This window comes from Malania oleifera, chromosome 2 (assembly GCF_029873635.1).
Source record: "Malania oleifera isolate guangnan ecotype guangnan chromosome 2, ASM2987363v1, whole genome shotgun sequence".
Taxonomy (NCBI): Eukaryota; Viridiplantae; Streptophyta; class Magnoliopsida; order Santalales; family Ximeniaceae; genus Malania; species Malania oleifera.
Genome location: NC_080418.1, coordinates 34,288,706 through 34,305,272, shown reverse-complemented (window position 1 = coordinate 34,305,272; position 16,567 = coordinate 34,288,706). Strand labels below are relative to the sequence as shown.

At 35.8% G+C, this 16,567-nt stretch overlaps 1 protein-coding gene across 2 annotated transcripts in view; it reads right to left on the bottom strand.

Moving 5' to 3' along the window:
• Positions 1-15,557, bottom strand: part of LOC131148654 (uncharacterized) — a 60,298-nt gene extending 44,741 nt beyond the window's left edge. Inside the window, exons 1-7 of one of the 2 annotated variants that reach the window (XM_058098515.1) lie at positions 15,351-15,557; positions 14,589-14,763; positions 14,439-14,501; positions 14,196-14,301; positions 13,961-14,065; positions 13,799-13,875; positions 13,564-13,681 (exon numbers count right to left, since the gene is read on the bottom strand). In XM_058098515.1, the coding sequence (XP_057954498.1) occupies positions 13,564-13,681; positions 13,799-13,875; positions 13,961-14,065; positions 14,196-14,301; positions 14,439-14,501; positions 14,589-14,763; positions 15,351-15,424 (718 nt within the window). In that variant the 5' untranslated portion in view covers positions 15,425-15,557. The remainder of the gene's footprint in view (positions 1-13,563; positions 13,682-13,798; positions 13,876-13,960; positions 14,066-14,195; positions 14,302-14,438; positions 14,502-14,588; positions 14,764-15,350) is intronic. The other variant, XM_058098516.1, reaches the window with a different exon arrangement.
• Between the last annotated feature and the right edge of the window lie 1,010 nt (positions 15,558-16,567).

The following is a 16,567-nucleotide window of genomic DNA, read 5'->3' as shown; positions in this document are numbered from 1 at the left end:
ATAACGAGATACTAGTCTACTCACAAAGGCCGAAGCCAAGTGGTAATGAAAAACTCATACCCGAAGCACCAAGAGAGCCAGAACTAGTGGCAGCTCTGAGCAACCAAGAACCTCCAAAAACTCAGAACAGGTAATAGAACCTACTCCTAATAAATATGATGATATTGATCTGCCCATTGCTCTTAGAAAACATCCTCACTCATGTACCCTTCATCCAATTGAAAATTTTGTGTCCTATAATACCTCGTCCACGTTATACCGTGCCTTTACTTCTAACCTTGACGGGGTCAAAATTCCAAAGAACATTGAGCAGGCACTTGAAATTCCGGAATGGAGAGAAGCTGTAATGGAGGAGATAAGGGCATTGGAAAAAAATGGAACATGGGAGGTTATGAATTTGCTATGAGTAAAGAGACCAGTAGGCTGCAAATGGGTATTCACTATAAAATACCGAACAGATGGGAGAGTTGAAAGATACAAAGCCCGGTTGGTTGCAAAAGGATTTATTCAGACCTATGACATCGATTACCTAGAAACCTTTGCACCTAAGGCAAAGTTGAACACTATCCGAGTGCTCCTATCCTTGGCAGCCAATCTAGACTGGCCACTTCAACAACTTGACATCAAAAATGCATTCCAAAATGCTGAGCTGGAAGAAGAAATGTACATGACATTACCCCCTGGATTTAGTAAAAAAGGGCGAGGAAAACAAAGTCTGTAAACTGAGAAAATCCTTATATGGACTCAAACAATCTCCCAGGGCTGGTTTGATAGATTTACAAAGGTGATAAAAGGAGAGTAATACTGCCAAGGATAGTCTGACCATACTACGCTTTTCAAACAAAAAAATGGGAAGAAGACTATTCTGATTGTGTATGTAGACGACATTATCCTCACCGAAGATGACATTGAGGAAATGGGAAGATTAAATAAAGTTCTAGCCATAGAATTCGAAGTGAAGGATTTGGGGCAAATGCAATACTTTCTAGGGATGGAGGTAGCTAGATCAAAGAAGGGAATTAGTGTTTCACAATAAAAATACACCCTTGATCTCCTAACCGAAACAAGCATGCTAGGTTGCAAACCAAGCGACACACCTATTGAAGCTAGAAAAAGAACAGAAGATGTTGGGAAGACAGTAGATAGGGAGAAATATCAAAGATTAGTCGGCAAACTAATCTACCTGTCACATACCAGACCAAACATAGCTTTTGCAGTAAGTGTAGCAAGTCAGCATATGCAATCTCTAAAAGAAGCACACCAGGAAGCAGCCTTTAGGATCCTAAGATATCTAAAGGGATCTCCAGGTAAAGGCTTATTGTTCAAGCGAAGTGAACAAAAGGAAGTGGCAATATTCACTGATGCTGATTGGGTTGGCTCTACAGAGGATAGAAGATCCACGACTGGATACTGCACCTTTGTATGGGGAAATCTAATCACTTGGAGAAGCAAGAAACAAAATATTGTAGCAAGGAGCAGTGTAGAGGCAGAATTCACACCTGTTGCTCAGGGAATATGTGAAGGATTATGGTTGCGGAGGCTATTGGAAGAACTACATGCTGAGTTAGAGTTACTTATCAAGTTGTACTATGATAATAAGGCAACTATCAGTATCTCTCTCAACCCTGTCCAACATGACAGAACCAAACATGTGGAAGTTGACAGACACTTCATTAAAGAAAAGGTGGAAGAAGGAACTATTTGCATGACATATGTCCCTACTAAGGAGCAAATTGCAGACACATTCACCAAGGGACTACCTCGGCAACTCTTTGAGGATTTCATTGGCAAGTTGGATATGATCAACATCTATGATCCAACTTGAGGGGGAGTGTAGAAATCACTACAGTATGAACGACGGCCACGATTGGTGAATGACAACCAGCAGTGTGAACGACGGCCACGATTGGTGAATGATGGCCACCTACCATGGTAGGTGAGCCACCGCCACCTGCCATGGTGGGTGAGCCACCACCACCTGCCATGAGATCTTGCCACAAGCCAAAGGCTATAAATTGAGACCCCCCCCCCCTACCGAAGCTAAACTACACATCTCAACTGCAAGTTGTGTCCTCTTCTGTTTTTCCATATTTTATTTTCTGTGTACATGTTAAATAGGGACCCAAGTATATAAAGAATACACAATTGAATATACAATTGATTCATTCTCGTTTTCTATAGTGTGAAATATTCGGCCCGTGACACCCGGGTACGGTATCAAATATGCAAGGGTTCCCACATCATTCTAGACATAGGTGGGTAAAGAAGTTAGTTCGAGATACTAGGATTAGATTAGCAACTTGGAATATAGGGACACTTAAAACTAAAAACATGGAAATTGTGAACACAATAAGTAGAAGAAAAATTAAGGGCCTGTTTGGTATCATTGCTATTTCTGTTTTCTGTTTCTCAATAGTGAAGAAACAGATTATAAAAACGTGTTTGCTCATATTGTCAATTTTTTGTTGTCAGTTTTTAGTTGTTTGCCAAAAAACTGAAAACCAAATTTTATGATTTTCAATTATTTTGCTAATCTATTGCCAAAAATTTTAATATCCAAAAAATAGGTTTTTTTTTTATTAAATTATACATTTCATATACTTTTATATTAAAATCAAAATTAAATGATCATATGAATTTAAATATAATTAAAAGAAAAATATACATAAATTTAAAAAATTTATAATAAAGCCAATTACAAAATACTTTTACTATTTTTCAATTGTCATGTGTAATAAAATTTTTATTGTAAAGTAAATTTTAAAAGTAGAACAATTAAGCAAAATAATTATAATAAATTTTATTTTTATTATAGAAATTTTTTATTGTGTATTATTTGTAATTTTATGATTTTAATCATATTATTATAATATTATTTTATTTAAGCATTTTTTAATTAAGTTTTTAATTGGTATTAGTTTTATAAATGTTAACCAAACAAGTTGCTAGTTTCTAGTTTTTAGTTTTTGGTACGGGTTTTTGGTTTTCATTTCGGGTTCTCGTTTCTCTAATTTTTGACAATGATACCAAACGGCCTCTTAACATAATCTGCCTTCAAGAAAACTAAGTGGTTGTGAAGAAAGCTAGAGAAATTGATAAATCAGGATTAAAACTTTGGTACACTAGAAAAGAGAAACACAAGAATAGGATAGGAATTATTATAGACAAAAACTTAAAAAATAGCATTGTAGATGTAAATAGAGTAGCGAATAGCTTTATAAAAATCAAGATGGTCTTAGGCCAAGAGATAATAAATATTATTAGTGTTTATGCTCCTCAAGTAGGTTTAGCATAAAACCTTAAGAGACAATTTTGGGAAGATATGGATAGTATCATACAAAGCATATTAGAGACTGAGAAAATATTCATAGGAATGACCTAAATGGACACGTTGGAAGAGATAATAAAGGTTATGATAGGATACATGGAGGATATGGATATAGAGACAAAAGTAAGCTTGGAGAGACGATCTTAGACTTCACTAGACTTGCTTTAAGAAGAGAGAAGAGCACTTAATAAACTTCAAAAGTGGACAAAATAAAATCCAAATAAATCTTTTTCTTAACTAGGAGGGTAGATCGTTTATCATGTAAGGATTATAAAGTCATCCTAGGTTATGTACTAAAAAATGGAAGAGAAAGGATAAAATAAACCAATGTAAGAGAACTAGGCGGTGGAACTTAAATGGAGAAAATATAATAAAATTTAAAGAAAAAATGATCAAAGATGGTGATTGGACTGTAGAGGATGGTATAGACACAAATACTCTTTGGAGTAGGATAGCTAGCTATATTAAAAGATAGCAAAATAGATTTTAGGTGAATCAAGAGGAAGATTCTCGAATAGAAAAGAAAGTTGTTGGTGGTGGGATCAAGATGTTCAAAAAGCCGTAAAGACAAAGAATTTGGTATAAAACATGGCAAAAATGTAAAAATATGGATAACTTGGAAAAGTATAAAGAGGCGAGAAAAGATGCAAAAAAAAAAATGCCGTTAGTGAAGCTAAACATAGATCATTTAATAATTTTTATGAATGATAGACTAGATACAAAAAAATGGAAAAGGGATATATTTAAACTTGCTAGAGCTGAAGAAAGAAAGAGTAAGGACTTAAGTAATGTAAAATGTATACAAAGTGAGGATGATATTGTCTTGGTTAAGGAAGAAGACATAAAAGAAAGATGGCGAAGTTACTTTAGTAAGCTATTTAATGAAAACCAAATAGATAGCTTAAACTCAGAATTGAAAAATGAGGAAAAGACTAAAAATATGAAATCTATTCGCAAGATTAGAATTAATGAAGTTAAGTTTGCACTAAAAAAGATGAAAAATGAAAATTATGCAGGACCGGATAACATCCCAATTGAAGTTTGGAAATGCTTAGGTGATAACGGAGTTATATGGTTAACTAATTTATTTAACACAATTATAAAAACTAAGAAATTGTCAGATGAATGGAGGAAAAGTACTTTAATACCTATATAGAAAAATAAAAAAGAAATTCAAAATTGTAATGCCTATCGTGGAATTAAAGTTATGAGTCATACAATGAAATTGTAGGAAAGGGTAATTGAACAAAGCTAAAGGCTAGAAACAAAGGTCTCAGAAAGTTAATTTGATTTTATGCCTAGGAGATCTACTATAGAAGCTATATATTTTTTAAGAAGATTAATGGAAAAATTTAGGGAAAAGAAAAGGGACTTGCATATTATTATTTATTGACTTAGAGAAAGCATATGATAGGGTACCTAAGAAAGCTCTATGGTGGGTTTTAGAAAAAAAAAAGGTGTATGTAGCAGATATATTGATGTCATTAAGGATATATACGATAGAGTAATGACTAGAATAAGGACTATAGGTGGAGAGACTAGAGAATTTTCAATCACAATAGGTTTACATCAAGGATCTGCTTTAAGCCCTTATCTTTTTGCTTTAGTGATGGTTCAACTAATTACGAGTATCCAAAATGAGGTTCCATGGTGTATGTTATTTGCAGATGATATTGTACTAATTGATGAAACTAGGGGTAAAGTAGAGTCTAAGTTAGATTTATAAAGAATCTAAGTTAGATTTATAGAGAGAAGCTTTAGAATCCAAAGGCCTTGGGATAAGTAAAAATAAGACAGAATATATGAAATGTAATTTCAGTAATAGTAGGAGGAATATTGGAGACAAAGTTAAACTTGATCTAGAATGAGATAGCTTCTTGTGGAAATAATTCTCATTAATTCGTAACATAGGTACAGGTCTGTATAAATAGATGTATAGCAGAACAATAGAAGGAAAGAACCAAAGATGCTAACTTCTAAGGAAACTAAATATTCTTGGATATTCACACAGTTACAGTCGAGATTCTCTTAGGAAAAATAGGAAAGTTGACTAAACAGATTTGAAACTTTCCAACACTCCCCCTCAAGTTGGCTTAAAGATATCTTCCACGGCCAACTTGCTAATGAAGTTTTCAAACTGTTTCTTCGGGAGTCCCTTTGTCAGTATGTCTGCTACTTGCACAGTTGTCGAGATATATGGAAGACAGATTACTTCCTCATCTATTTTCTCCTTGATAAAATGCTTGTCTACCTCCACATGTTCAGTTCTATCATAAAGAACTGGATTGTGAGCGATAGCTATTGCAGCTTTATTGTCACAATACAATTTCATTAGTAATGAATTAGTAACCTTTAATTCTTCCAGCAACCTTTTGATCCATAGTGCTTCACAAATTCCACGAGCAACTGCCCTAAATTCTACCTCTGCACTACTCCTTGCCGCCACATTTTGTTTCTTGTTGCGCCATGTTACTAGGTTTCCTCCAACAAAGGTGCAATAGCTAGAAGTTGATCTTCTATCAGTGATACTTCCAGCCCAATCTCCATCAGTGTATTACTTCAACCTGTAAATTCCCATGTCCTCCAAATAATAAACCTTTACCTAGAGTCCCTTTTAGATACCTTAGAATCCTGTACACAGCATCAAAATGCTCAGGCCCTGGTGAGTGCATAAATTGACTTACCACGCTTGTTGCAAAGGCTATGTCAGGACATGCATGAGAGAGATAAAGGAGTTTCCCTACCAATCTTTTGTATAGCTCTCTGTTGATCACTTCTTTAGCCTTAGCTGGTTGGAGTTTTATGTTTGGCTCTATAGGTGTTTCTGCTGCTTTGTACCCTAGCAGACTTATTTCTCCAAGTAAATCAAGCACATACTTGCTTTGGGAAACAAAAGACTTCCTCCTCTAAGTCCCCATTTAAGAAGGCATTCTTCACATCTAGTTGATATAAGGGCCAGTTAGAGTGAGCTGCTAGAGAGAGCAATACACGGATTGAGTTCACCTTGACTACAGGAGCAAATGTTTCTTGGTAGTCAATTCCATATGTTTGAGTGAACCCCTTCGCCACAAGTCTTGCTTTGTACCTTTCTATACTCCCATCAACCTTGAATTTTATTGTAAATACCCATTTACAGCCAACAGTCTTCTTCCCCTCTGATAGGTCACCAATTTCCCAAGTGAAGTTAGCAATTAGTGCATCCATCTCTTCTTGAACAGCCAATCTCCACTCTGGGTGATCTAGTGCTACCTGAATGGTTCTTGGAATAAACAGATGAGAAAAATTTGAAAGGCCTTATGAGAATCGAAGAGTCTATGATAGGATAGATGGTTGGAAATAGGATGTGTGGTACAGGTTCTAACTCCTTTCCTAAGGGCAATGAGCAGGTCAAGATCAGTTATCAAAACAAGGATCTGGAGAAGAAAAAGTACCTAGAGTATGTGAAGGAGGACGAACTTGTGTAGGTGATGATGATTGGCCTTGCTCTAGATTTGAAGAAAGAGCTCTATTATTCTAATGATTTCTTCTTCTGGTATAAACACGAAGCTTAGATGAGGGAATATTTGATTGTACTTCTCCCCCTGTTTGTGAATCAGGTATGCCTTGTATAGGTAGACTAGGATTTCCATTATTTTCGCCAGTTAAAGTATCAGTTTCCTGACCCTTTAAAGAGTGGATGTTAATGTCAAGGAAAACATTTGGAAGAGAGACTTAGAGGTTTTCCAGAACTCATCTTCAGTTTCCTTTTTCGCCCCCTGAAGATAGTTATAGCCAAAAAAGGGCTGGTTTTCAATAAAAACAACATCCATTCTGATATGAATTTTTCTGGTCAAAGGGTTAAAACATTTGTACCCTTTTTTATTAAGAGCATATCCAAGGAAAACACATTTTTCTGCCCTAGGATCAAGCTTGGATCGAAGATTGGTAGGTATATGAACAAAAACAATGCATCCAAACACTTTTAGTAGCAGGTATGATGTTATTCGACATGTAGGAAACAGTTTTTTTAGGCAATCTAAGGGAGTGATGTATTTTAGCACTCGAGTAGGCATCCTATTAATGAGATAACATGCAGCTAAAATAGCATCACCCCGTAGATATTTAGGAACTTCCATTGAAAACATTAGGGCCTCTGCAACCTTTAACAAATGGCGATTTTTTCTCTCAGCAATGCCATTTTGTTATGGGGTGTCACAACAAGTAGATTGATGTTGAATACCCTTTGTTGAAAGAAACGTTCCTAAACATTTGTTAAAATATTCAGTATCATTATTAGTTCTAAGGATACTGATTTTTGTTTGGAACCAAGTTTCAACCATGTTATAAAAATCCTGAAAAAAAATTTTAACCTCGGATTTGTCACTCAATCAGTACACCCAATGCAAACATGTATGATCATCAATAAACGTAACAAACCATTTCTTACCAAAAGTAGTAGTGATTTTTAAGGGACCTCAAACATCACTATGAATTAAATAAAAAGGTTTGGAAGAATGATAAGCTTTTGATTGATAGGTGCTTCGGTGACTTTTGGATATGTGGCAAACATCACAATGAAGAGAATTGCAATCCAGTTTTTTAAATAAGCAAGGAAACAAATGTCTTAAATAGAGAAAACAAGGATGTCCTAGTCTAAGATGCCAAAGCATTATTTGTTCATGTACAAAAACAGAACTAGTACTACTACTCAAACCCTGAGCTTGTTTATTGTTGAATAAAGTCTCATCGAAGTAGTAGAGCCCATCAATCCTCCTAGCACTGCCAATCATTCTCCCCGAGAGTTGGTCCTGAAATTCACAATGGGAATCAAAGAAAATGACACAACAATTAAAATCCAGTGAGAGTTTACTAACAGACAACGGGTTACAAGCAAGTTTAGGGATGTGGAGGATAGATTTGAGTTCTATTTTTTCATAAATTTGGACAGAACCTGTTCCAGCAATGGATGAAAAACTTCCATCTGCAATTCTAATCTTTTTATTACCAGAATAAGGAAAATAAGATTGAAGCAATTGTGAGGTACTAGTTATGTGATCAGATGCACCAGAATCAATAATCCATGGTGCAAGATTTAAGCAACAAGGGTAGGCACTAGAGTTATCACCTGTTTGGGCCAATGAACTAGTAGGAAGACCAGAGGCAAAAGTAGATTTCAGCAGTTGAAGAAGATGATCCACTTGCTCAGCACTTAGGAAATTAGCTTCATTGGCTTTAGGGACTGCATGATTGCTGTCAGAGGGTCCAGATTTGTTGCTCTTCCAGTTTGCTGGCTTTCCATGGAGCTTCCAGCAATTTTCTCGAGTGTGGCGTGGCTTATTGCAATAGTCACACCATATTCGAGGCTTATCTTCCAACCTCCTTTGATTAGAGTAAGACCGCTGTGCAGAAATATTGGCAGTAGCCAAATCTGTTTTACCAGCAGCATGAGGGGCAGGATTATTGGCAGCAAGTACAGAGTAAGGTTCAGAATGGGTAGGTCTGGTTTCAAGTTTGGTTTCGAGTTTAGTTTTGTTTGAAGTTTCAGCCATGGCTACAGCAACAGAAGAGATTAGGGTAGAGTTGAACAAGGAAGAAAACCCTATAGAGATTAGGGTTAGATTGGAGTCGCCAAGGGAAACTAGGGTTTACACAAGGCCAAGAGCCGAACCTAGCTTTGATACCATCTAGAATGAGATAGCTTCTTGTGGAAATAATTCTCATAATTCATAACATAGGTACAGGTTTGTATAAATAGATGTACAACAAAAGAATAGAAGGAAAAAACCAAGAAGGAAAGAACCAAAGATGCTAACTTCTAAGGAAACTAAATATTCTAGGATATTCACACATTTACAGCCGAGATTCTCTTAGAAAAAATAGGAAAGTTGACTAAACAGATTTGAAACTTTCCAACACTTGATAATGAAGAAATAAATAGCACAAGTAGATTTCGATACCATGAATCTATTATGCAAGCTGAAGGAGAAATTGAAGAGGATGTAATGCATAGAGTTAAAGTGGGTTAGGCAAAATGGAGAAGTGTTTCAAGCGTGCTCTGTAACTGTGGTCGTAGAATACCCTTAAAACTAAAAGGGAGGCTTTATAAGACGACTATAAAACCAGCTATGCTATATGGATAAGAATGTTGGGCAACTAAGAGGCAACATATCCAAAAAGTAAAAGTTGTCGAGATGAAAATGCCTAGATGAACGAGTGGTATAACATTGAAAGATAAATTAAAAAATGAACATATTTACGGTAAGTTAGGTGTAACTCCTGTCGAATATAAGATAAGGGAGGGACAACTCAGATGGTTTGGGCACTTGCAATGTAGGTCACATAGCGCTCCAGCGAGGACGAGTGAGTTAGTTACTGTGAGGGGTAACCGAAGAGGTAGGGATAAGGGTAGACCTAAAATAACTTGGAATGAGATAATGAGTAAAGATTTAAATTTAATAGCCATGAATTTGTCGAAAGAATTTGTCCATGATCGCATAAATTGGCAAAAAAGGATTCATGTTGCCGACCCCACCTAATGGGACTTAAGGCTTGGTTTTGTTGTTGTCGTTGTAGCAACTTGGATTAAAGTGAAAAAGAAATAGTAAATTAACTCGAAGCCTCAAACAAAAATCAACTGATTAATATAAATTTGAATTTTCTTTATCCATTTAGCATTCATATTTTACACACGAAATGACCAACAATTTAACTTTATAATTTTGAATTTATGAAGTGCAAATTTTGAAATTTTAGTATACATTTTTTTTATACACTATGTTTGATTAAAATTGAATTATGTTTTATTTGTTTTATGATGTGATTAGCCATTAAATTTTTATGAAAATTACATATAACAAATATTTTGTATTATTATAATTACTAGATATTGTTTATGATTTATTAGTAATTTTTATTTTTCATATATATATATTTTTTAAAATTTTGAAATAATAATAGAATTATTTTATGGTGTTGATATCAATTGATTGACCCGCATGCTAATATCAATTGGTTGACCCAAAGCGATTCGACTAGCTAGACCAATCAATTCGAGAATTGATTAGGTCTCTGATTTGCTTATTTAGTTTTTAAGACATTATATTGACCAATTTTCTCAATTTAAGTTATTAAATTAATTTCATTTTGAAATATCGTTTTATTAAGGGTAAAATTAATTTTTTTCATATATACATAATAGTTAACTAATGGTCAATTATCAAAAAGTTCAGTTGGTCAATTAAATTAAATCTCAAGGGGTTTTTTAGTAGTTTTTGGAAACTTGGGGGGTGTAGTATCATATTCGAAAAACTCAAGGGGTCTTAATGGATAAACTTTATGAGAAAACATGTCTTTCCCACAAAGATAAGAAGATAATTTTGAAGACCGCTCCGCCCATTAACCAAGACAAAGAATCTGTCATAGCTACTCAACTTGAAGACACTACAAATAAGGAAATGCATCTGTTTGAAGACCCAGAGTGGCATTCCCAATATGTTCATTAATGGCAATTCTTAATTCAAGTCTATAGTGCTGCCAACGAAACATGGTTTCTTGCATCACTCAAGCACTAGCCTTCAAAGAGTCTAAGTTTTCTTCTTACTTCCGATCCTCCAACATTTCAAAATTTAAGGTCGATTTTTTCCTAACAGGCGGGCATTTCATATAGGATAAGAAGCGAGACCTTGGGAAGATCCTTGTTGGAGAATAATTAAGAAGAATTGAGCAAGGGATTGTTGGGTGTAGTTAGTAGTTAATTGTGTGTTGAGTTTAATTAGTTTAGGATTATGTGTATTTGGGGCCTTGTTTGTAATATTTGTGTATTTTAAGGGTGTATTCATAATTGAATCTAGTTTTAGAGGTATAAGTGTAATTTCATGTTTTAGATTTTCTTATAAATAGTGTGTGAAAGCCATATAGAAGGTGGTTGTTGAATTTTGAATTTGAAGTGAATGTGAGATTTCCCCCTTGTATCTATACCCTCTCTCCTCTCTTCCCCTTCCTTCCTCTTTTCAATTTCTTCTAATTTCTCCCCATGGCTGCAGATCCTTGATGCTGCCCCTACATCACCAACCTTGTTGCCAAAAGATAAAGTCAAAGTATACGGCTTGATTGTTCTCACACAATCCACCCGATCGCCAAACTTGCCTTGGTTCATTTGTCATCTCATTAACCGCCACCTTTCATTGGCTTTTGCAGATGTGAAGAAGGCATTCATGGTGATCTTCTGGATGTCTATATGGACCAACCACTCAAGTATGTTGCTTAGGGGGAGTCAAAATTGGCGTAATGTTTAAAACAATTCTGTATTTGGCCTAAAGCAATCTCCCAAAGCATGGTTTGCTAGGTTCACCACAATTGTGCTTGAGTTTGCCATTCAACAATTTGTGGTAGATCACTTTGTGTTCTATTGCCATATTGCCACCAGTAGCAATGTGCAGTACATCACCATGTATTTTGTCACCATACTACCATGGTAGGATTTTGCTAATTATGTACGTAGATGACATTGCGATTACTCATAATAATGACTAGGGTATCTAAATCTAAGGTTGTTTCGCCCAATAAAATTTCATACTAAAGATTTGGGTCCATTAAAATGCTTATCGGGCAAAGAAGTATCCAAATCTCTTAAGTGGACATCGTGTCACAAAATAAGTGTGTTCTAGATCTTTTAAATGAGACTGAGCTATTGGGAAACAAGTACACACCTATAAATCCTAACAAGCAACAACAGACTACTACCAAATTTAGGTGATTATTGGCTAAACCTCGATGATATCAGAGACTTATTAGGAAGTTAAATTCTATCACGATCACATGACCAGACATATCCTTTTCAACAAGTGTTGTCATTCAATCTTGTGATACGTCAAAAGTGCACCTCGAAGAAGCTTCTTGTATCAAGAATAGGGTCACACTCGTATTCAGAGTTATACATATGCAAATTAGGTTGAATCACCCTTTGATAGAAAATTCATTATCAAGTACTTTATGTTTGTTGGTGGTAACCTAGTATCCTAGAAGAGTAAGAAACACACTTTTGTGGCCCGATTAAGGACAGAGTTTGAATACAAGGCCATGGAACACACTATATATGGGCCGATTTAGCTAAAGAACATGCTGGAAGAACTCATTTTTCCACATTCTCAATTTAAGGAGCTGATGCGTGATAATCGAGCTACTATTCATATTGCCTCCAATCCATCCTTCCATTAGCGAACAACATACACTAAGTTGATTGTTATTTTGTTCAAGAGAAACTTGTGCAGAAGCTCATTCCAACCAGTCATGTGAAGCCTAAATTGCAACTTGCTGATTAACTCACTGTAGCTCTAGGGATGCTTATGTTAAATCCATTTGTAACATGATATGAGCATATGAAATCTATACTAAGGGGGAGTATGGGTATCATGTAGTTCAAAATTTAATTTTGGCTTATTATCCTTGTTACTAGTTGCAAGTTATTTAGTCTCAATACCTTAGTATTATCGTGGTGTTAGTAAACAAGAGTTAATAATGGGGTGTGATGGTCATTGTAATATACATGACACAAATTATAGATAGAGAGGGAAACCTATTGTTGTGATCAGGTTTTTCAATTTACTAAACATTCACAGCAATCTTTGACAAATTCAGTGCCACAAAAAAACTGTATGTCTAAGGCAATAATCAAACTAACAGCTAATAATATGTTAGCTACTACATGCAATAAACAGAATGACCCGGCAGAGAGAAAGAGAAGGGGACGTTTTTAGCATTTTTTTAATTATGCCAACTAACCGAAGTGTTTGCATGTTAAATACCATTATGGGCAGGAGAACATGCCATGTCACTATGTCAAACACCAAAATTCATGTGCCTGTGCGTCAATGCTTTCACTATGTTGCAGTATGGAACAAGGTATGATGAAAAGTATCGATGACACGGGATTTTCAGGACAAAATCACAAAATTTGCAGAATGTGGATCATAATCATCTGCTAAATTCAATGCTTCTCAGAATTTTTTTCTCAGGTCAAAGGATAACACTTCTCTTAATAGTATCCTTCATGCTACACACTTGCATATGATTCCTACACAATTTCATAAATAAATTATGAAAAAAAAATTTGTGCATGTGCATGCGTGCACACGCACATACTATAGAAGAAAGAATGAAAGAATGAAATGGATACTTTAAAAGTCCAGCAAATGCAACTTATCTACCAAGTAAAAATGCACAAAAAATGAGTGAATCTAAGAAGTAAAAGAGATTACCATCATGAACTGATTCACTGTTTGATGAAAAATTGAAAAGAAATCCATAGATGTCAAGGGCTCTTTTTAAGTCAGAATACTCAGGAAGCCAGTCAATTTTAACCCCTCTTATATCGACCTGACAGACACAAAATAGTCTAGGCAATTCAACAGAAAACATACTACGATAATTCACTCAATATTTCTGTTACAAACTGTAAATAGATTCTTCTTTAAGTTACACTTTGTAGGCTACCTCATTTATTGATGAAAGAATAGCATGCCAGAAGTCCCATGCAGATGTCCTTAGATCCTCTTGCGGGGAGTACAACACTGATAAACCTCAAGAAATGAATATACTAAAAATTCATGTAAATGTCAAATAAATTGATGACTTAAGAGAAATTCTAATGCTTACTCAAATTTAATGTCCATATTGCTACAGATTTTTCTACATGCCCACAAGTAAAAACCAATTTCGAAAGCCAGCCATTAACCAGTAATCCCTTAATGAAACTTTCTCCTGCAAGAATACAGCAAAACATGACCTCAATGTGCATTGCTTTTAACTTAAAATAAATTTTAAATCAATTTATTTGACATTAGAAGCAGCTATCCAAAAAGGACAGCAAGTTCAAAGGTACAATTAATACCATTCTCAGTACTAAGTTCCACCAGTGAATTGAACTCATTATTCATAAAAGACTGCAAAATCCTGCAACCTCCGAGCTCAGGAAAAATTAAAAGTGGAAGAGGTTTCTGCAATTCATAAACCAAAAAAATTTCCAAAAAAATAAAATGAAAATGAAGTCATCAAATATCCTGCCAAAAGTTTCCTAATCAATATGGTCAATCAGTTCAGTCCAATTAAGCTTGTAAAGGATCAAAATTAAGACCTGAAGCCCAAACATCTGTATACCCCATGCAGAGATCTCAATCTCATCACTTATTTGTCCCATCTATGCAGTACATTCAAATTCAAGGTTATGGACAGACAAACACAATATATATATATATATCCAGATAGACTAGAGCGGAATGTTTACCATTTGTTGGCATTCATCAACACATTGAGAAAACTTAGCTTCATTGGTTGTATCATCGTCTTCATCAGAATTGTAGCTTTTTCGGGCCTTTGCCTGTTTAGACTCACGTTCAACAAGCTTGCCTTTCTCCTTGTAGTAATCAGTCAGAAGATCATCCAAACCTATGACCTTTTTTCTAGTTTTTTTAAAAAGATTAAAATAAATCAAATTAAATTAGTTTCAGCAGCAAACACCATGACGCACTCGATTAGCATGCAAGCCCGTTCTAAGGAGCTTTCTCTTGTAATGGATTCTCCAGCAAAGTTAAAAACTTACGCATAATTTCATGCGTGTTTAGACAGAACTATCCTTGCTTTACAAAGCAAAATCTTTTTTTTTTTCTCTAAATTGAGCTCTTAAAAGCAAGAAAACTATTTAAAAGCCTATCGAACTATGCATTAAAACAACGAAGAGAGGTGGTAGAAATGCTCTAAAACTTAACTGCGATATCTTCCAATTTTAACCAAAATCGGATATTGTTTCCCTGCTTCACTCAGAAACATGCAATAGCTACACATAAAATTAAATTTGGAATTAAGAACCCTAATATTAGACACCCCAATATAGCGATAATGTTTGAAGTGACAAAAAACAAGAGAAACCCTAAGTACCCAGATAAGCATTTCGAATTAAACTGCGAAATCACAAAAGAAAGGAGAGCAAGGGCAATCCTCTTTTTCATGCTACGAGTAAGATATATGGTTGACATGTCCGAGAAAAAACCTTTTCTTCGTAGAAACAGAATTGAGAAGACGGTCTTCTGACTCAAAATCAAGAGGAGCGTCCATATCCATCATCTCTCTTCCTCTCTCTATCCCTCTGTGTCTCTCAGTGGTGAGGTGCCGGCGAAGGCTGAGTTGCGAAGGAACAACAGCGGCAGCGCCAAGTTTGAAGAACCGCCAAAGGCAAAAGCGCTTTCAAAATGAGAAGTCCGCAGGTATTTTGGAAAATATGGGCCGGTCCCATTTTATGTACGGACCCGTGTTTGGAAGACCGGACCAACTCTGTGGAGCCGGTCCACCGGGGATCTTACAGAGGACCAGTGCTCGTGTTCCAACGTCCGTGGACACGTGTGCATGCTCAGCCTCTCTATTTTTAAAATTTTAAAAAATATATTTTAAAAAATAATAAAAAATTAAATAGCTATAGGATAAATTTAGCATTATTATAAAAGTATTTTAGAATAGTTGTAAATAATTAAACGAGTATTTTAAAATAATCATTGAATATTCTATATTTTTTAAAGATACTTTAAAGGAAGAATCTCCTCTATATTATTAGAGATTACACATTAGATATTAGAGGCTAGTCCTAGACACGCACTATCATACTAGTCAAAAATGCGCTTGAGGCGCGCCTCAGTGCGAGGCGCAGCGGGGCAACAAGGCCAGTGTCTCATCACTAGTGAGGCGAGGCAACCTTTAAGAAGCACAAGGGGACACACTAAGGCGCATTGATGCGCCAGGAACCATGAGTCACAACTTGGAAGTTTTGAATCTATTAGCATATTAATAAAAGAAATAGCCAAAGCCCTAGCCACTATTCGACTCGAACCAACTCCTTCTTTTGCAACTCTTCGAGCCAGCACAAAACTAGTCAGAACCCTTCTTCTTCGACCCTTTGAAGTAGCGTGACACCAACAAGAGCCCTTTGCGAGTTCGTCTTTGAGCATTCGAACCAGCAAGAGCTTTATGAGTTCATCTTCAAGCCTTCGAACTAGCAGAAGCCCTTTGCGAGCTCGTCTTCCGGCTGAATCAGCAGGAACCCTTCGCGAGCTCATCTTCGAGCCTTCAAACCAGCAGGAGCCCTTTGTGAGCTCGTCTTCGAGCCTTCGAACCAACAGAAGCTTCGTCAGTTTGCCTTCGAGCCTTCGTGAGTCATCAATTCATCTGCTTCATAGTTCAAACTAGTAAGTCTTCTTCTTCTTCTTCATCATCATT